The sequence below is a fragment of the Lepidochelys kempii genome, chromosome 10 (genome assembly GCF_965140265.1).
Source record: "Lepidochelys kempii isolate rLepKem1 chromosome 10, rLepKem1.hap2, whole genome shotgun sequence".
Taxonomy (NCBI): Eukaryota; Metazoa; Chordata; order Testudines; family Cheloniidae; genus Lepidochelys; species Lepidochelys kempii.
The window spans coordinates 31,870,599-31,892,293 of NC_133265.1; the positions used below are offsets into that span (position 1 = coordinate 31,870,599).

General features: G+C 40.5%; 1 protein-coding gene across 11 annotated transcripts in view; it reads right to left on the reverse strand.

The window, feature by feature from the left end:
• Positions 1 to 21,695, reverse strand: part of NPRL3 (NPR3 like, GATOR1 complex subunit) — a 102,588-nt gene that overhangs the window by 78,571 nt on the left and 2,322 nt on the right. For 6 of the 11 annotated variants that reach the window (XM_073362666.1, XM_073362671.1, XM_073362668.1 and 3 more), the window contains exons 2-5: positions 15,212 to 15,281; positions 8,401 to 8,439; positions 4,209 to 4,338; positions 1,320 to 1,394 (exon numbers count right to left, since the gene is read on the reverse strand). In XM_073362666.1, the coding sequence (XP_073218767.1) occupies positions 1,320 to 1,394; positions 4,209 to 4,338; positions 8,401 to 8,439; positions 15,212 to 15,281 (314 nt within the window). Of the gene's footprint in view, positions 1 to 1,319; positions 1,395 to 4,203; positions 4,339 to 8,400; positions 8,440 to 13,497; positions 13,634 to 15,211; positions 15,282 to 21,695 lie in introns of those variants that run through there. The other 5 variants (XM_073362669.1, XM_073362670.1, XM_073362667.1 and 2 more) reach the window with 5 other exon arrangements.

The following is a 21,695-nucleotide window of genomic DNA, read 5'->3' on the forward strand; positions in this document are numbered from 1 at the left end:
GTGTTCACTGTGGTGTTTAGAAAAGGTCATCTGGAAATTCATTATGGATGTTTAAAAACCGCATCCTGAGTATGCCGAGGAGGGAGTGTTATTAAATCTGAGAGCACACATTTCTGGGAGAGCTGGTCTACATACAAGTGCAAGTTGTTTATTGTGTATTCTATAGGTACCTAGGCCCTGAACTGAAGCTGAGCACACCTGTGGCCTGGCCACACCTCTAGCTCCTTCATTCCCTCAACTCCCTGACAAAGTATGCTTTTTACTGAGAGATCACTAGTTTTTTTTCCCTCTCTCTCTATATATACACACACACACACACACACACAAAATTTCCAAGCACACCAAGTACACCGAGAACTTCACAGCACACAAGCACAGAGTAGGCCCCTGTGCATCCGTTAAGACCCCTGCCCCCTGGATTGAAAGGAGCATCCCACCCTCTCTTGACCTGCTAACAAGTGGATCCCCAGTCCACTCCCTTGCTGCCTGCATAAAGAAACCAGTATGGCTCTTTAAGTGCACATGTATTTGATGTATTTTCAATACTATGAAGCACTCAGATACCATGGTAATGAGGACTACAGAAACGCCTATCAATAAACAGTAAATGCATTAATGACGCCACATTTCAGAGGCAGCAGTGCTGTGCTCAGAAGAAACATACCTGTGTCTCCAGCAGTAGGATCTAGGGCTACTCTTTTAAATAATATAACAGTGCTCAATTCTTTGAGGCAGGAAACTTTTCTCTTGTCTATACATCATCAATAGGTAAACAATAATGCAAGATTACAATTGTACAACATCTTAAAAGTCAGGATATGTAACAGTTGCAGTTTCTACAGCAATATTGCGTTGGCCTTGCTGCACCTACATAGTCTTTTGTATTCTTGTGTTTCTTGTTAAAGGGATACTTTAAGATTCCTGTCTATGTTATTAAATGTATACCATAAAATATACAGGATGTGCAATAAGGCTTATCTCAACTATGAAGTAGGACCTCAACCTTTGCATTTATCTGCAAAAGAATGACAGAAAATGTCCTGTCGGAAACAATCATTCCCTGGCCCGAGAGATCGGCTGCAAAAGCTGACAGGGCTCTTCCATCTTTTGACTTCTAGGATTGCGTGATCTTTCTTTATTTTAAACTGTGCATCTTTAGTGTCACATGCAGTACTGTTTTTACATATTTCAAATTTTAAAAGTTTGGTTTATAGTGAAAGACGACAGTGAACATGTGTTACTGAAAAGTTACTGGCATCTGAACCAACAGTCCTTATAAAACAATACAGAATCCATTCTTTGGTAAAAACAGCCCTTACCCTTAAGGCAAATACAACATTAAAGAGAATCATGGTGGGCATCTCTCTCTTTGGTGATGGATCAGTTTTGGATACCTGCAAAATATATATAAAAATCTAATGAGTGAAGGCAGTACTTCAGACAGTTTTAAAATAGCATAGATGCAACTACTAAAAATCTGGATTCCTGAGAAGTTCTTGAGAGTTCAGCTGTACATGGAAATGGTCTTGATTTAACAGATCTAGTTTTATTAAATTAGTTTCCTGTTGCATTTTACCATTGGCTGCTTGTACATTTATTCCTCACTGTATTTCTACCTATAGTTGAATCAATTTTTCATAAATTTAATTTTTTATAACAAGTAAAAGCCTTTAGGTGGCATAAACCGAACTGAATCCCAGACCTTCCTGTCCCAAAATGTACTCTACTATATCGCATTTTTAATATTTCCACTTGTCAGGACTGAAGAGAATATGTTTTAGAAATGCATATATTCAAATACACACACACACACACACACTATACAGTTCTAAAACAAAAGTAGATTTGTCTCCTACATAAGGTATTTTGGAAACCTTTTCCCCAAAACCATTCTCATCACAACAAAAGACTTTTGCAATTTAACGAACAAATATATAGACGTTTGAAAAAATAAAATCAAGACAGACAACACAGGTGGAATTCCTGCATTAGGAGCTGTTATATCTTGATTATTCCACTGACCAAGTGTCTCCACAAGATGGAGTAGGAGATCCAAGCAACATGCTTGTACTCCCAGAGAGCTCCATAATGCTTATGCCTAACCCTCACAAGGGTGGAAAACCTCTCACTTCCCATGGACTTTGGGCCCCAAGTAACACACAGTTCAGGGAAACAAATGAGACCATTTATCAGTATTCTTAAAAAACTAGATAAACTACAAGGAAAGAGGAAATCATCTGTTTTCTAAAGGACCAAATGAGATTCTAATTAACAGGAGGAAAAAGGGGGCACTTTGCACTGCAGTTTTGATAACAAGCCTTGTTATTTGGTTTCTTGGAACTGAAAGGTTTCAGAGTAGCAGCCATGTTAGTCTGTATCTGCAAAAAGAAAAAGGAGGACTTGCGGCACACTTCATGAGCTGTAGCTCACGAAAGCTTATGCTCAAATAAATTTGTTAGGAGGACTTGCGGCACCTTAGAGACTAACAAATTTATTTGAGCATAAGCTTTCGTGAGCTACAGCTCATGAAGCGTGCCGCAAGTCCTCCTTTTCTTGGAACTGAAGGATTCCCATAGGAACATTTCTCTAAGCACCTTTCAGAGGCCTCAAACCATTTAGAAACTTAGCGCCGAAACCTGTTCCCCCTAAACTCAAAGGGAGTGCTGCCACTGACTTCAAACAGCAGCCGGATCAGATCTCACAATGTTCTCTAACCAGAAGAGAAAGACTAGAGTATATTTACCAATTTAAACTATAGGGAGCGTTTAAAGAGGCAGAATGTCATAAAACAAACAGGAGTCATACCAGGGACACAGGATTAAATACTTCAACTCTTGTGAAAAGACTGCCATATGATTTTTAACAACCACAAAAGGCCAGGAACTAACCTGAACAAGAATCTTGCAACAGCACATTGCTCTGACACAAAAGCATTCTGGGCCACAGCTAGTGAGTCACAAACACCACTTCTTGTAGTGTCCTGGATATTAACCCGCTGCAGCTTATGAAATCTGATGAGATCCAAGCCAGAAATGTTGTGGCCACTTTATTACTTAGAATTTTATTTATTTACTTTTTATTGAAAGGGATTGCAAGGAAATACCTTTGCCTCTTTCAGATTTTGCAAAAAGAGAATTCAAGCTTTAAACATGACACTGAGAAATGTTGCTGATCACGGAAATTCCCAGAGTCCAATTCACTTTTACGCACTATTAGTGAGATCATAGAATGGGACAGGGAAAGTGCAAATCCTTTCCCAAACTCGTGCAAAAGCCCTTTCCATGGCTCATGTGGCTGAACATCTACTCCATTTCAGCATGCAGCACTTATGAATTAACTTAACTCAGAAGTGCCTATAAGGCCTTGCTGACCCTGGGAAATTTTACCACCCTCTACGCCAAAAACAAAACAAATGTTCTAAACCAGTGGTTCTCAACCAGGGGTCTGCAGCCCCCTAGGGGTCCGCAAGCTAGTTTCAGGAGGTCTGCCAAGCTGGGCCAGCTTTAGACTATCTGAGGCCCATGGCAGAAAGCCAAAGCCCTGCCATACAGGGCTAAAGCCAAAGTCTGCGCAATAGAGCTTTGCAGGGGTCCCTGTAGTATGGGGCCCCAGGCAATTCCCCTGCTTGCTACCCCCTAACACTGGCCCTGGCTTTTATATGCAGGAAAACAGTTATTGTAGCACAAGTAGGCCATGGAGTTTTTATACCATGCTGGGGGCAGGGGGCTCAAAAAGAAAAAGATTGAGAACCCCTGTTCTAAACCATATCCTGACGAAACAGCCTTAGCACTGGCGGGAGTTATAGGGTTCACAAGGCTCAGGCGGCTTTCAGAATTTTTACCATTATGTTTAGTTAAACCTGCCAAAAAGCCAATTTAACTAGCACAATGGTAAGCACAGATATGGTCCACTGGAGTCATATCTTCATAAGGGTTTCTATTTAATATTAACACTGGTTCAGCTGCACCTGTGTTTGAGCCACTTGGAAGGTTTTTTTTTAAATTTCCAGTGTAGACACAACCTATTTGGCATTAACATCAGAAGATAAGCGAAGACAAAAGTTTCCAAAAACCACAGGCATAAAACAGAGTTTCAAAGCAATGCTGTACATTTTGAATTCCAAATTTCATAAATCTTTTGCTGTTCTGTCCACATCAGTTCTCAGGAGAACAATGTTTCCCAGTGCCCCAGCAGCTCTCTTACCGTACCTGCCCGAGCGCATGCTGCAGCAAAGTAGGATGGCCAACAAAACGGACATTATCAATCTTCAGCTCAAATTTTTTGCCACACATATCTGATTTGGTAGCCAAAATTGTTGCCAGGATGACATCTGAAAACCTTCAAAAGTAGAAACAAGTTACTACGGTTACCAAAAAAACACACCCTAAAAATATTCCCCAAACTGAAATACAGATTTATTTCATTTGTGTGAGCTTTAAGAGGGTTTTAAATTGGAACACCTTGAATGCATCCAATTATGAAAATTAATAATTCCGTAAGATTAGGTTGCTCAGATCACCAGAATAATAAAATGAGAAGCATCAAAAGCAAAGAATGAAGATTCATGCTTATTTAAATTTCATGCTCTGGGAAAGATTAGATGCTATCTGCTTTCAAAAAGATAAAACCCGCTCAAGTTAGTCATTGCCTGGATTTAGCTGCAGGTTAATGAACTGATTAAGCAGCTTGGTATCAAAATAACCTTCACTCAAGCAGACAAAGATCTTTAACTACCCAAGTGTGTGTGTGGGGGGGTTAGATGTTAATAAATATCTTCCCACTGCCTGTCCCATCTCTTCTAAATCCAATAGTCAGACTTAAATGTCTGGTGGCCTGCAGAGAGCTGGCTGGTCACATGGTGCTGGCTCTCATCCCAGCTACTCAATTGCATTAAAAGTAGTAACAATACAGTACACTCATTCCTAATAAACTTCTTTATGTAAACAATTGCTGTTGTCGTCACAGGAATGTAATGGCACTGTCAGTGTGGAGGACGTGGTCCATGAATGTCGGGGAAAGTGTCCACAACAGAATCTCGCTGTAAAGACATGACGCTCATTATGAAAAAGTCTGAAAACCCCTGTCATAAAAAGCCATTAGAAGGAACCCCTCTGCAACTCCATTGATAGTGCTGTGGGTGATCTTACACCATTGCAGTCTATTTAGGTTCTTATAGCACATCCATTACCATGTTGTCTGAGACAGAGGAGATCAGACCAAAGTAAAACAGATTTCATTTTTCATGTCGGAAACTTTCCCCCCCATTTATGGACTGTACAAACTTTAATTGTTTTATCACTGTATAGTCTTTCCTCAACTGTCCTCTTCGAAGTCGCCCAGCTACAACCAAAGTGAAGAAATTTAAACTAACCTTCTGGTGAGAGTTTAACAACATTAACTGAGATATTTAAGCTCCTGTACTTACATCTGCTTGTGTGTGTGCGCGCGCGCACACACACGTCCCCCCCATCCCCCTTCCCAATGCAAGTTTTCCAGATAACACTGTATCACCTAAAGAAAAAGGCGGACTACGGGTGTGTGCTGCACTCCCTTTATCTCTTGTCAGCAAAGAAGCTACTCATTTAAGAAAGATTTCTGGTCTAGCTGGGTGAGTTATTAAAGGAGTTAAGAGAAAAGTTTACAGCCATATAATATATACACATTCACCCATGCACAGGCAGCTGTATTTCCTTTCAATTAGCACACTAGTCATTTCCTTTTATTACTATGGAGAATATTCCTGGTTATACTGAACGTCTACACTGACCCAATGGCTTTGGCAGCTGCCATAGAAGCTATGAGATTTGGGAGTACCCTTGCCCTACTGGACATTAGGTATGCTAGGGTCATGATGGCCCTTGCACTTCTGGAGGGAGAAAGTGTGCACTGCATTTTCAAACCCCATAACTGCTCATCACAGACAGTATTGCAGCTTATAGGAGACAGTTTCCTACTGGATATGGGCATAAGGAGATGGATTAATCCAGGTGCCTCAAAGCCAACTGAGCCATCATTTCATGAATAGTGTATATTTGTTCAACTACACATATGAATTCAATAAGGAAAAAACTGAAGTTTCCTCAAACTGACTAGAAAGAGCTCCCCTGAAAACAGTTTCTGTTAAAAACAAACAAGGTTACAGCTCCACGTGCCCATTTGTGAAAAATCCCCTGCATCACTAGCCTGTTTTAATCAGGTGGTTCACACTGGACTGGGGAGAATCTTAAAATGGGCTGGGCCACAAGTGATGGCAAATTTGGGAGCAGAAACGGCTAGGTGCTGATGAGTGGGCATTTTTTCTTATCTGTCCTTGACGAGAAAAGTCTTGACTGTGGGGCCCCAATCCATTATACTTGCTTTTGTCACTTCAAGATTAGGCTACAACAACATGCTCAACATGGGGCTACACAGCCAGGCCATTCAGAAGGTAAAATTGGTGCAGAATACACTGTAATCTGCACTGGCTTCTGCTTGGCTTCCAGGTAGAAGTCAAGGAGCTGGTCTCATCTATAAAGCCCTCAATGGTTTGTAACTGTCTGCCTACCTACCTCTTTCTCCCTCTGAGAGACTACCACAGATGTGACCAGCTGAAGCACCTGAGATGCACAGCCCTCTGGTTCCAGGGAGAAGAGTTTGGTATTGTAGCAGGGCCTCTTCAAGCGAATGCGGGGTCTTTGACTCTAGATCCCACTCCCCCTTAGTCACATAAACTGTTAACCATGATGATACACTGCATAGCTCATCTATTTCCTTGGCCTTTTACAGAGAAGGTGGACTGAGGGGTTTATCAGTTTTTATTATTCCAGCCTGGACTGGTTTGTATGAACACCACAGCTCCAGGACTAGGGCTCCAAGGCACTATGATAATTACTATTAATATTAACATTTTTGGAATTGTATTGATGTTTGTAAAAATGCCTAAAGTCAATGGGAATTGGTACTTCAACTGACAGAGCCCTAAAAGTTTTGTCTGAAGCCGATGAGATTCCACTTTTAGGCAATGACAGATCCAGCACTTGTGCGACCATGTAGCGCCCTGTGATTTCTAAGGGGGAGCAAACCCTTCTTGTACCAGGGCACAGAACAAGCAGGACCTAACCCCGGAAACCAAAGGCCTTGGCTAGACTAGGGTTTAGAATTTTTAAACCAGAAATCTCTCACGACTGCTACCACCAGTTCAACTCCATCAGTGGTATCAGCAGTACACAATAGAGCGGTTAAGGCTGGGAGCACTAGCATTTGCTGGCTGCCACTACCGCTGCTACCTGTGGAACTGAACCAGTGGTAGCAACAGTTGCTTTAGTTTTATTTTCTTTTGGTGGAGTGGAAGACACCCTCAAACAGACACAGCCATCTGTGCCCAAGAAGAGATTCTATACCATTACTGACAGGAGGCATTTATGCCAGGTGATCAAATGAGTAGGGAGATTGATTCTTAGCTTTCCCCTGCTATTGTTTGGCCTAGGCAGAAGACAACAGCATACAATACAGCTGCAGCTCTTGAGGGAGCAATCTGAGCTAAGAGAGTGCCACGCTATTTTGCATCACTCCTGCTCTATGTGCAGCTGTCTGTGAGGAGACCTTGGAATTTATTCCCTCTCACTCCAAGCCAGCTTCTTCTGACTCTTTTCCAGCCTCCAGACATTATTCTCTTCCAAGTTGGAAGAAGGCGCCTCTCCCCAGTGTGTACAACTTTCTTGGTCACTGTGACACACTCAAGCTGCCCTCAAAGCCATCTCTCTCTTTGCTAATCTAATTCCTTTCATTTCTTTGTACCAAAATTGTGGAAGCTGAAAATGATTATTAGGAAGGACACATTAATTCAAAGTGGGGCACATGTAAAAGGGCCCTCTTTGAAATACTTTGTGACACAAGCCCAATGGCTAGCTATCTTTCCTTACAATGCAGTGACTCACACAGTAAGGCTACCATGGAATTAAATAACTTTACTCATTGGACTATACTTCTAAGTGATCAACTACTAGTCAGAAAGAAACTGATTTAGGGCTTGGTAATTAATATTAAGATGAAATGTTTGTTTGGTGATACATGACCCAAGACAATTCCCATGGAGCTTTCTGGGGGCATTGCAGCACCTTCACTGACACAGGCATGGATTCTTGGGGGATTGCGTACTTTCCTATACCCAGAGAAAGGGTAGTATGGGTCCACCCACTCGATACACTACAGGAAGCACAAAAACTTTAGTAGGACCTTTTCAAATCATCTAGCAAGAAACCTTGGCAATACATTTCCTATGGACACTGTGATTTAATAGAGAGTTCAAATTAACTCAGTGTTCAGTGTACGATGGAAATCAGAAATAAAGCACAATTAAAGGATGGTGAGAAAAGAAAGCCATTCTAGACAGATGTGATTGTTTAGAATGTTTGATCTTACCCTGAAACCAATTGCTCATCAGTTAGAGGACATTGCTCTCTGAAATGGGAACATGGGCATAAACACAAAACAAAAACAAAAAATACAGCAAAAGAATAAACCAGGCAAAGTAACACATGATACACAAAAGTGACAATATTAAAAATGAAGATGGACTATTAAGGGTTAAACTTCTGTACAGTAGAGATAGCTACGTGCAAGAGTAACAGCAAGCCTATGGTAAGGGCATTGCTGGTGCATATTTTATAATTAATGCTTACCTAGCATATTCTGGTCTAGAAATTGCAGAAAAACTAACACTGATTTTAGAGGAAGAGATTCCTTAACTTCGGTTCTTGGGGCAGATTGTTACTGGTGTTTACAAGAACCCATCTGTGTTGTTTAAAGTTGCACACAGTGCCATATGGCACAAACCCTCCTTGTTGTCAACTTGCGAGGCACTGGCAACATAGCTCAGAGGTTAGAGACGAGACATAGGACACTGAGGATTTTATACACATTTGAGGCCCTTTGGATGGTCTTGCACATGGAACTGCTGCTATTCCCAAATAAGCACACATCCCCATATGAGACGGTCCAGATTCACAGCACTGGCAGAGCCAGTTCCATCCCTGGCTCATTTCATACCCAGGACCAGTCAGCAAGCAAAGCCTTAAGATGAGTAAGCTGAAAAAGGTTGTGTGACAAAGAACATGAAGCCTTCCATTTGATGCAGAGAACAGAGGAGGCACTTACTGACTCTGCTCTCAACTGCAGCTATTCATACACTATGGGAGCAGACACTCCTGCACTGGCTCCCAGATACCAGTGGACAGAGCAAATAGAAATGTTTTTCCTCAAGAATAAAAATAAAGGGTACTTTTCCAAAGGTGGATGGTGCAATTGAAAATTTGGCTAGATAATCCCATGGCTGCCTTATACCATGCATGTTAAAAGCCGAACCTGAAATCAAAATGTCAACTCTGATTCTACTGGAAAGGTAACTCAGCCTCCTGCCAACCACTTTACAGTTGTTACAGCAAAGAAAACCAGGGACACCCTACAAATGGGAGAAGTGTCACAAAAGGAGGGAGAAGTGGAATCATGGGATGGATGTCTAAAAGGATGGATGGAAAGCCAAGTGCTTCTCGAAGGGAGGCCCCTAAGAATACACGGAAGGGGTACCAGGTAGGTGCTTAACAAAAGGAAAGCGAGAGAGAGAGAATGGAGGCGTTATCAGAGGGGAGCAGGTGTTGGTCAGGAAGTGGGGGAGGGAAGGATATGCATTTCTGAAGGTGAGAGAGTCTCACTAGAAACGCTAACAAGGGAGTGCATACAGGAGTTGATTCCTACAATCAGGAGGGGAGGGCCTGCCACAGAAGCCTCATCACCAGAAAGCTCTGCTATAGCAGAGCTTGGTAGTACACTCTTCAGCAGTGTCTTACTTTAATGAGTTTCCGAGCTGTTAAAATAGGTGTATTAACAAAAGGTACATACATGAGACCAACAACTGGAAAACCCTTGATAGGGAGAATGCTCCTAACAGCTGGGGACAGTCTCATGGGTTTTTATAGCTCCCACTATTGAACCAAAGACTGAAGCAGCAGGTATGGGGCAAGAGGACTGTGCTCCTTGTGGTGGAGGGTAAAGGAGTATGGGGAGCTGAGAGAGAGGGTGTTGATACAGACTCTTCAGCTCAGCAGACAGCTGCGGATTTCCCTCTGGAAGGAACATGCTACTGTAGTTGCTTAATGCTACAAGGGTTTGAGAGCCAACTTGTGCAAAAGCCTGTTTTTGACACAGCAATCCTTGAATATGCCAATTGTCCCAGCTGAATCGGCTTGGTAACGGCAGGGAAGGAATTCCTGATTCCCAGATTTCTACTATGCCAAAAATTTATGCCTTTTCTACACTTAAAATTTTGCCAGTTTAACCATACCAATGTAGTTAAACTGGCAAAAACTTTCCTAGCGTAGATGCAGTTATTTGGTATAAAAGTGCTTACACCGGTATAGATTATGTCAGATAGGATAAACAGAGTTCCTGTTTTTCAGATTTTCATTCATTTCATTTTGGGGGGCTTAGTCTTAACAATTTGCGTTTTATGTAGATGCCCCAAATTTTATTTTATTTTTTTTATTTTTTTTCCAGAGCTCGCTCTCTCTGATACTCTAAAGATTTTTTTGGGGTACTTCCCAAAATTCTTGTATAAATAGGATCTACTTTAATTTTTATTATATGTATAAAAATGACTTATGTTAGTTTGATCTTTGTAGTTGAATCCCTGGTTTAGCATGTAGTGCATTTGTACCCTAGTCCGCTTTAACACTGTATTGCTTCAAACAACACTATGTTAAAGCACATTAGGGAAATTTTAGTATGCATCAGAAGGGTCTACACAGACCAATTAATGCACAAAACATTAGTCCGTTTTAGAAATTGCAATCTACACAAGCCCTTAGATGCAAGCCAGGAAGCAGGGACATCACCTATATAAACAAACTGCCATGGGAAAGTGGTGAAGTCAACACGAATTGAGAAACCATTTCTGGCTTTTCGCAATATTTATTGATTAAACACTGATTTGTATATATAGATATAAGATAAACTGGGAGTGTTTTATCAATTAAAACCTAAAATCACATGCCCTAAGTACAGGTTATACCAATATGAGTGCATCTACATTAGCACTTTTACCAGCACAGCTATGTTGGCCAAAAAAAATTTCATCTCCCTAACTGACATAACTACATTGGTAAAACTTTTTAAGTGTAGACTACGCCTTACCTTATGGCATTGGGAAAGTTACTTGAGGCCTGTGTACCTCAGTTTTCCCATTTGTGCAAAAGAGCTAATACAAATCTCCACCAGTTGTGATGATTATTTAATGTTTGTAAGTCGCTCTGGAGAGGAGATGTGTTTTAACTGGGTTATTTAGGCAGAGGGGGATAGTGGAAGGCTAGGAGGAAGCAAGTGGAGATATGTTTGTCAGGCAAAGTTTGTTCTGCCAAGTGACTGATCCCACTAGACAGCTTCCTGTTAGAAGGCAACGAACAATACAATGCAAGTATTTTTGCTACTCCATTTGCTTCTGAAAAGGGGATGAAATCCCAGACAAAGTTATATTAAAATAGAGTTCAGGCTGAGAGTACGTACCAGTAACTATGGGTGAAAGCATCACAAGAATGCTGTAATTATCTCAAAAACAAGCATGAACAAACCCATCAAATTCAAGAGAAATCTAAATTTAAAAAAAAAATCCAATTATGTTAAGGTATGGAAATGCAGAATTCAGACACCTAAACAACCTTAACTCTCTCTGCAGTAATCCCATCAGTAAATAAAATTATAAAGCAAATCTAATCTTGAAAAATCAAGTTATTCTAATTTGTGACCACAAATACATAATTATTTCACAGCCTCACCAAATCTCTTGCTAAAGCGAACGCTAACAGTGGGGATTGTTAAAACCGAATGAAGTAAATACTATCCTCTTTCCACTTTAGGAGCAATTGCATTATGTACTGATCTATAAAACTATTGGCAACTTGTCTCATACTCCAATTAAAAGTTTTACTGCTAAATGCAGATTTGATTTTTTTCCCCAGCTCAAGGGCTTAATTATAACTGAGTTATGTTCACTGGAGTGCAATTAAAGGTATCACATGGTCTTTCATTTAAAGGAAAATGTAATGCATATACTTTGAAAAGAACATAATTAACTCAGGAAAAGCAGTAGGCTATTCCATTGTGTCTGTTCAATCTGAGCTGTTCACACTATCTGTTCAAAAATTGGTGACAACGGGAAAAGATGAAAAGCTGCTATATGCAGATGATGTAGCAGTAAAGGCATTCTCAAAAGATGACTTAGGGAAAATAGTAAACCAGTGGAATGACCAACTAAGCAGGCATGGAACAAAAATGAACATGAGTAAGATTGGGGTCATGTGGGTCAGTAGAGATGCCACAGGGAAACTGGATATAGGAGATTAATGAAGTACGACTAAACCAAATTGAGCAATTCAGGTATCTCGACAGTGAGCTTGAATGAGACACAGTCCAGAGCGGGAGTGCTGGAACAACAACATCTCAAGTGTTGTGCACAACAAACATATGCCTCTGAGACTGAAAGCCCAACTTTATAGAACAGTGCACTCAGCAATGCTGTATGGTGCAGAAACATGGGTGGTGAAGGGACAGCAGATTCAATGCAAACAGCTGTTCAAGGTAAGATGTCTTTGCCCTATAAAGGAGTTACGCAAAGTAACAGATTTCAAAATGAAAGTGTTAGGATGGCAGTCAAAGTCTGATGTGGCTGACAAAATCCAGGAAGTGAGACTTCGCTGGTTCAGACACATGCAGAGGATGAATGAAGAGGACCAGGCAAAGATCGAATGGGATGAGAGCATGGTAGTAAACAGATCCCGTGGAAAGCTGAGGAAGTGATGGATGGATCACATTGAAGAAGATGAGGGACCTAAGCAGGTGGATCTTAGTGCTGCCATGGACAGCCGAAGATGGTGCATGCTTGCTCGATGACTTGACTCCAGATGAAGAAGAATCAGAGTCACAATCTATTGAAAGATACAGATCTGAAAACAGAAGCTGTCCGGCCACCATATTTCAAGAGAAAAAGGGAAAACAGAAGGCATTTGTACAACTTTATATTTGAAGAAAGTCAAAGTTAGTGCATTTCAGGAAACAATTTGAAAACATGTACATTAACAGTACGCGCAGTAATTTGATGGAAGAAGTCACTTGTTACTATCAGCTATTATTTTTGAAGATGGGGATCAGTCTAGCTGTTGTATCAGTACTTCCGCTGTAGACAAGAGCTTATCTCTTTCCTTCCATTAGCATGTGAGAGGAAAGTTGTGAAAAATACTGATTATTCTTGGAGCTAGAGAAGGATTTATGCAAAGGAAGAATTCGACTCAAGTGTAATTTCAGAAAAGGACTTTGTCACAGCTAGCAGGTTTAAAATGGAGCCACCTCTGCACTTTTGAAGGCAGATACATAAGCACACAAATAGCACTTTCATCAGGTCTGCTAGATTAAAGAACCCTCTGCTATCCAAAATCTTCTCCATATCTACACCATGACCAATAAGCTACATACATTGAGCTTCTTAAGTATTTGAAAGGCATGTTTTTTCCAAACTTCACATCATTCTGGTGGCTCTTTTCTGGACATTCTCCAATTTTTCAACATCCATTTGAAGTGGACTCCAGAATTGAACGCAATATTCCAGTAACTCCAATTGTTTGTAAGAGAAAAAACACATTTAAAAGATTCAATAATGTACAAGGTCACAATACAATGAAAACTGGGATTTAGGAGATTTTGGTAACTCAGCTCTTCAAGTGCATTACAAGTTCTCTGAGCTCTGTTTTTGGGTCTCACACTGGTCATTATCTGTAGGAGCCAATAGCTTCCTTCTTTTCCTGGCATTCTGAGAATTCTTTGAAATGCCAAAAGCAGCACAGCTTTCCCTTGCTTTACAAGTATAGTCTACAAAATACTAGGGCCAAACTTTTTAACAGTGACTTGCAAAAGCAACCTGAGTTAACCAAAGAAACACATGCTGAATGGCTCCACTAATTTGGCTGTGCAGAGGGTTTAGCACAGAACTAACTTTAAAATACTAATTTTTAAAAGTTGTTTTTAGTTCCCATGGAGTCTGCTGCCTTGTACTGGATTCACTGAGGACATTCCAGATTGCAGCATTCCAAGACACCAAAGATACCAAAAAAGACAGCACACAGATTTATTGTAAGTCCCAAGCAAATGGAGTTTTCTACAGATGAGAAAAACAAAAGCACTGATGCCACCAAGACTTATGTACTTGCTTAACTTTACTACCACGAGCTGTTACACTGATTTCAATGGGACTACTCATGGTAGTAAAAGTAATCATGTGCTTAAATCTTTGCAGGATCGGGACATAAGTTTCCCCTTTGGAGGTCCCATTCTGCCAACTTCTCTCACATTAAGTAGTATCTTTCACTGTAATTAGTCTGATTTCAAATAACACTTTCCTCAGCAGGAGTAAGGGTGACAGAACCCGTCCTTTTACTATTTCATAAGATTTAAAAAACATGCCACAGAGAACACCAACTTAGCTAATGGTGAGCTCAGGACACCTGCTGACTTTGCAAACATCTGTGAAAGCCCAAGAGTGATAAATTTTGTGGTATGCACAAACCAGAACAAAGCAGGAGACTTTGCACAAAGTAAGAAGAATGTTTAAAAGATCAATTTAAACTGAATAATACGTAGGGACACTCAATACTTGCAGAGCACTTTTCATCCAAGGATCTCAAAAACATTATTTAAATTTCAGTATCCTTATGAGACATCACTTCATCCAACAAAGAATTGCAGCTACCTCTGGGGAAACACACCAGTTTATTTGTGCACAACTCTACATGAGAGTTAAGGCAGCAAGTGAAGAACACTGCATCCAACTGTAACTCCCATCTGGAGATGCAGGTAGGTAGAACTGAAATATGACCAAGGCCACTGGATTAACACTCCTATTTTGAAAGAGTGGCATGGGCTCTTTAATGACCAGAAGGGGTTAGAATGTCTGATTTACATCTTGCCCAAAAAATAGCATCTTCAGCAGCACTCTGACTCTCATGAGAAGTGCCTGGTTAGTAGGTGCATCCAGCACATCTGTTTGAGGTTAACTCAGTTCTGAGCTTTTCTTTGCAGATCTCCTTTCATACAGTACAAGAGGATTCACCTACTCAACTAGTGTTCAAGAAAGGAGAATGGGCTATTCTCCTCCTCTATTTTAAAACTTTTGGTTGAGGGGAAATTTCCTTACCTGGAGTCTCCATCTTGGTCTTCTGTGTTGTCACTAGTGCTATTCACAGCATATCGGCTCCTTGGCTTACCTGAAGCAAATGGAAAAGAAGATCAATTCAAATCACTTAACAGTGACCTGCAAAAAGAAGTGTGTGTTTGTGCCTTTTTCTAAAGGATGTACTAGGAAGGCCCAAAGGTGTTCTCTTTTTAAAAAAAACCAACAACAACAAAAGCCCTTTCTCCCTCCTTTTTTATATTAGAAACATCCAGCCTTGACTTATCTGTTTTTGCTTCAAGACAGTTTGAGAGAAAGGACCAGAAGCGTCCTCAGCCTTCAACTTAAGATGAAGGGGTGCTGAAACTTGAGGACCAAATATTTAATAATAAGCTCTTCAATCTAGCAGACAAAAGTATAATACGATCCAATGATAGAACTTGAAGCTAGACAGATTCAGACTGGAATAAGGTACATTTTTGACGGTGGGGTAATTACCATTGGAGCAACTTACCAAGGGCCATAGTGGACTCTCTGTCCCTGATAATTTTTAAAGCAAGGTAGGATGATTTTCCAAAAGATCTGCTCTAGGAATTATTTTGGGGAAGATCTCTGGCCTGTGTTATACAGGAGGTCAGACTAAATGATCACAAATCCTTCTGACATTAGAATCCGTGAATCTATAAAAGGAAGCAACTGTCCATCATTACCCTTTGATGGAAAGGATACAATCAGAACACTTCTTCCACCAGACAGATCTTGAACATGAACTAGCAACATTCTACAGTAGCAGACGGAGGGTAGGTCATAGGGAACTTCTGTCTTGGCCCACAATGACACTGTGCATCAGATCAGGGTAGAGGTGAAATTACTATGCCTTTAAATATTTTACATTTAGGCCAAATATTCAGTTTAGGGCATAACCAGCTGGTGAACAAGTCATGCAAAAGTGGAATAAAGCCAAACCAAATCTCAGGTCAAGTCATCAAATTCAAAAGCCTGCATTTCCTACAGCAGCATTTACTTGAACACAACACACATTATATGAAGAAAGATAAACATATAATACTGAACAACAGTAATCTAAAATATTACATATACACCATCTGGATAAATTAATGTTGCTGTGGGACCTTAACATGTGTAAATTCTCAAATTTACCACTGTATTAACATAAGATTTTACAGTGCTGTATGTGCTATACAAAAATTTTTTAAAGAAGTTAATGCAATGTTAGTGTTAAGAAATAAAGTACTCAAAATGTTAAAAATAATAAATAATAATAATAATAACCCAAAACTTAAGACTAAGGGCTCAAGCCGAACTGTCCCTTCATCTCAAATGACTCAAATTACCTGGTCTAAGCCTCTCTGGAAATTACAAACATTTAGAGTCAGCAAATTCTGTCTGAGTTGAGAGGTTGAAAGGGCCTTAAAGTCATATCCTTTGCCCCCCCTCATCCCCCCAAAAATGTATAAATTCTAATACACATACTTTGAAAAATGCACAACTGATTTTTTTTCAAAATTGGCTTCAACCTTAGATCTCGGTATGAATCAATGATAAACCAAGTTTAAAGTTTCTACCAACAATAATTTTTATTTAGTTATACATGCACAGATTTTTAGCCAGAACATAAGGGATATTTTCCATAACTGAATAATGAACAATAGATGGACTAACTGAGCTAAAACTTCCAAGAAAAATGAATTAAGACCAGGCACTCAAAATGTCAGCCCAAAAAGGAATTTGCTTTAGAATTATGAGTAACTGGGAAAGGAGGGAATGGAAATTGAACTAAATCTACTAGAACATATAACTCATCATACGTGCTTCTCCAAGCTACATTTAACTGTGTGAATAGATCAGGTGCTCATTGCACAGGCTTCTGGGAACCCTTTGGATGAAGATAATTTATTCAAGTGAGAAAACAAACAAACAAAAAAGGTGTGTTTAACCTTTGCGAATGGACATTTTGCTGGGTCTTTCTCCCATCAACCTTCTGGAATCCTGGTGTTGCCAACTCTTACAATTTTATCATGAGTCTCACAATATCTGGTATTTTTCTTAAAGTCCCAGTTCCCAGAGGCATGTGATTAGGCAAGAACCTCATCTTTCATTCAAATACTAAATACCACCTAGCTCTTATATAATTCTTTTCATCAGTAGATAAATCCCAAAGGACTTTTCAAAGGAGGTCAGTATCATTATCCCCATTCTTATAGGGGAACTACTGTCTTTTTGTTCTGTCTGTTTGGTGCCCAGCACAATAGAGGCTTCTCCACAACTGGGATTCCTAGGCACTACTGCAATATAAACAACAAAAACAAAGTTGGTTTCTAGCCCTCCTAGCTGCAGCTTTAAAACATACAATGTATAGAATCATAAAAATGTAGGGCCGGAAGAACCTCGAGAAGTCACCAAGTTCAGCACTCTGCACTGTGGCAGGACCAAGGAAACCTAGACAATCCCTGACAGGCACCTGTTCAACCTGCCTTTAAAAACCTCCAATGATTGTGATTCCACAACATCCTTTGGAAGCCTATTCCAGAGCTTAACTAGTTCAAAGTGTTTCCAAATATCTAACCTAAATCTTCCTTGCTGCAGACTAAGCCCATTATTTTTTGTCCTACCATCCTCTTTATAAAAGAGTCCTTAACATATTTAAAGACTTATCAGGTCTTCTCTCAGTCTTCTTTTCTCAAGACTAAACATGCCCTGTTTGTTAACCTGACCTGTGAGGAAAAGTTTTCTAAACCATTTATCATTTTTGTTGCTCCTTTCTGGACTCTATCCAATTTGTCCACATCTTTCCTAAAGTGAGGCACCCAGAACTGGACACTACTCCAGCTGTGGCCTCTCCTATGTTGAGCAGAGCGGGACAATTCCCTACATACATACAACATTCTTGTTAATACAACCCAGAATGATATTAGCCTTTTCTGTGTTTGGTATCTGGTCTCCATTAGCCTTTTTAGTGAAGACTGAAGCAGTATAGGCATTGAACACCTCAGCCGTCTTGACATCATGTTAGCGCTCCTTTTTCGCTAAGCAGCAAACCTACAGTTTCCTTTGTCTTTCTTTTGCTCCGAACGTATTTAAATAATCTCTTCTTATTGTCTTTTATGTCCCTTGCTTGGTGTAATTCCTTTTGTGCCTTATCCTGATTTTGCTTTTACCTCTGTGCTATTCTTTTGTAGAGAGAGAGAGAGAGAAGGTGAGCCACGTAATATCTTTTACTGGCCCAACTTCGGAGAGAGACAAAATTTCAAGCTTACACAGAGTTCTACAGGTCTGGGAAACGTACTCAGAGTACCACAGCTAAATGCAAGGTGGAACAGATGGATTAGCATAAGTAGTTAACAGAGATTTCAAGAGACCATTTAATATACTGGGACCCACACGGCAACACCACCACTGCTTAGTATACTTCTGTACTCCTCCTTAGCAATTTGTCTCTATTGCCACTTTTTGTAAGAATCCTTTTTGATTTTCAGGTCACTCGAGTCTTACTCCTCCTATCTTTCCCTCACATCGAAATACTTTGCTGTGCTCAATTTAATGATCTCCTTAAGAAATCCCCACCCAGGGATTTCCCTAGACCCACCCCGGGGGGGGGGGGGGGTACAATTTTCCCAACACTCCCCCCCTCCCCGCCCAGTTACATGTAGTGTTGCCAATTTAATCATTGGTTGGAAATTTGAATTGAAACTGAAACATTCATACACACTTTAAAAGCATATACAGAATTTGAGTATATACTTGTACCTGAGAAAGCATAATGGGTTTGAAAAGTCTGAACAAAGACTAGCTTCCTCATATAGCTGTTATTTATGACAATATCAGGACATTTGTTTCGGCTACATTGGCCTACCTAACAATTTCAAATTGTTATTTATAAGCAAGGTCTGAATGAGCTCTCCCCTGACAGCTAGTGATGAGCTGGGGTGGATGTAAAGGCTTCAGGATCAGACTGTATTTACATGAACACACTACTCTGCCTAGATATCCAGCAGACAGAGCTGTGCTGCCCAAGTGATCCATTTTGGCTGGTGCTGGGTTACAAATCACTTAAGTATTATATGTGGGGGTCATGAAATGTTGTTATCCTTACTATATGAGTAAAGGGCAGCAGAACTGTACTTAGCCCGACTGAATGAGGTCTCCCTCAGTGCTTAATTTGTGCTAGGGCTTGCCAGTGCTGAGCCCCAGCACCTCTAGGATTGGCAGTTCATAGCCCTGGGACCTCTGGGCTTCTCACATCAGTTATGAAAGTAACATAGGTTTCAGAGTAACAGCCGTGTTAGTCTGTATTCGCAAAAAGAAAAGGAGTACTTGTGGCACCTTAGAGACTAACCAATTTATTTGAGCATAAGCTTTCGTGAGCTACAGCTCACTTCATCGGATGCAAGTAACATACTTGCTTGAGCCCCAGCACGTCTTTCATTACAAATTAAGCACTGGTCACCCTCAACTGAACTGCACTCCCTAAGCAGGAGGTTTGGATGCCATATCCTAATAGAGAGAGAGAGAGAGAGAGAGAGAGAATGTGGGGCACAAGTGTTCTGCTTGGTGGTGTGGGCTCTGCCTAAGAGTCACAGGTACTATTTGACCTGCCCCTCTCTCCTGTTTACAGATAGAGCTGATTAGGCTTCATAGAGAGTCTTTTGGTTTGTTAAGTGACCACTAGAGCTGAAATCACTGATAATCAGATCTAAGTGCTTAGACCTGCTGTGGGACAGTGTTTCTGTGGAAAGGACAGCCCAGCCTGCACTAGCAGCGAGGTTCCCCCACCGAGAGCTGAAATCACTGAGAGCTGGGTGGAACCTATAGAGGCCGACTCGCAGAAGTCACAGTGGCAGCAGAAGGTGACAGTGCAGGGCCACTGAGGATGGAGCGGTAGAGTGAACAGTGGCATGAAAAACAGCAGCCAGAGCATTGGACTATGTTTTAGTGACTTTTCTCCAGAATGCTAGATGTGTGACTGGGAAACGTATATAAATATATGTTTCCTAGAAATGCATTTTTTGCCAAGGTCATTATCTCAAGAAGTCATTATCTTGGGCAGTTTCTGAACTAAACTTTTTTATTATTATACTTATTTGTTATGTAAGAACGACCGTAGTGGGTCAGATCAATGGTCCATCTATCCTATCATCCTATCTTCCGACAGTGACTATTCCCAGGGCTTCAGAGGGAATAAACAGAACAGGGAATTATTGAATGATCCATCCCGTCGTCCACTCCCAGGTTCTGCTGAACAGAAGCTAGGGACACTCAGAGCATGGTGTTGCATCCCTCCCCATCCTGGCTAATAGCCATTGATGGACCTAACCTCCATGAACTTATCTAGTTCTTTTATGAACCCTGTTATAATTTTGGCCTTCACAACATCCCTGGCAAAAAGTTCCACAGGTGACTGTGCATTGTGTGAAGAAATAGTTCCTTTTGTTTGTTTTAAACTGGCTGCCTATTAAATTTCATTGGGTGACCCCTGGTTCTTCTGTTAAGTGCAGGGGTACATAACACTTCCTTATTCATTTTCTCCACACCAGTCGAGATTTTATAAGCCTCTATCATATCCCCTCTTAGTCATCTCTTTTCCAAGCTGAATAGTCCCAGTCTTTTTAATCTCTCCTCATATGGAATATGTTCCATACTCCTAATAATTTTTGTTGCCCTTCTCTGCACCTTTTCCAATATATCTTTTTTGAGATGGGGTGACCAGAACTGCACACAGTATTCAAGATGTGGGCATATCATGGTTTTATATAGTAAAAGTGGAGGAGCTTGGTTTGCCAGACTGATCAGCTAAGCCAATACTGACAACCTATATGAAAAGGTTCCAAAATACCATGCCTCTGGACTACATCAACATGCACAAAGCCTTATAAGCCAGTCACTGTCAAAGCCAATTTTAAAAGAACTTAATGAGGCTGTTAAGAATGCTGGAGACACAACTCGGTTTCATGTGCTGTGTATTTATACCTGCCTACTGTATTTTCCACTCCATGCACCTGATGAAGTGGGTTTTAGCCCATGAAAGTTTATGCCCAAATTTGTTAGTCTCTAAGGTGTCACAAGGACTCCTCATTGTTTTAATTCAGTTTATGTGAACCAACATAGTTGTTGCATCATACTTTCTATTTAAGCAAGAAATACCACACACTACAAACCGGAGGCCAATGCCAAGTGCATTGTCACTTGTTAATCCTGAAGCTGGACACTGGTTTCAAATAAAATTGGCAAATGCTCACTATCTGTCTGCAAAAAACTCAGCTGACTCTCTAGAAGCATGCAGTGAACAGTGAAAGACTACGCAGCTGAAAAAGTGAAGAACTCTCTCACCATATTCAAAATATGTGCATACATGGCTGATGAATACACCAATGCAAATAGGCATCAAGTATTACATCATTATGTATGTTATCTTGATGTTAAATGCTTGTAAATTGAACTCCAAATAGATGGCTGCTTGTGCATTTGATGGGAGCTACAAACTTCTCTG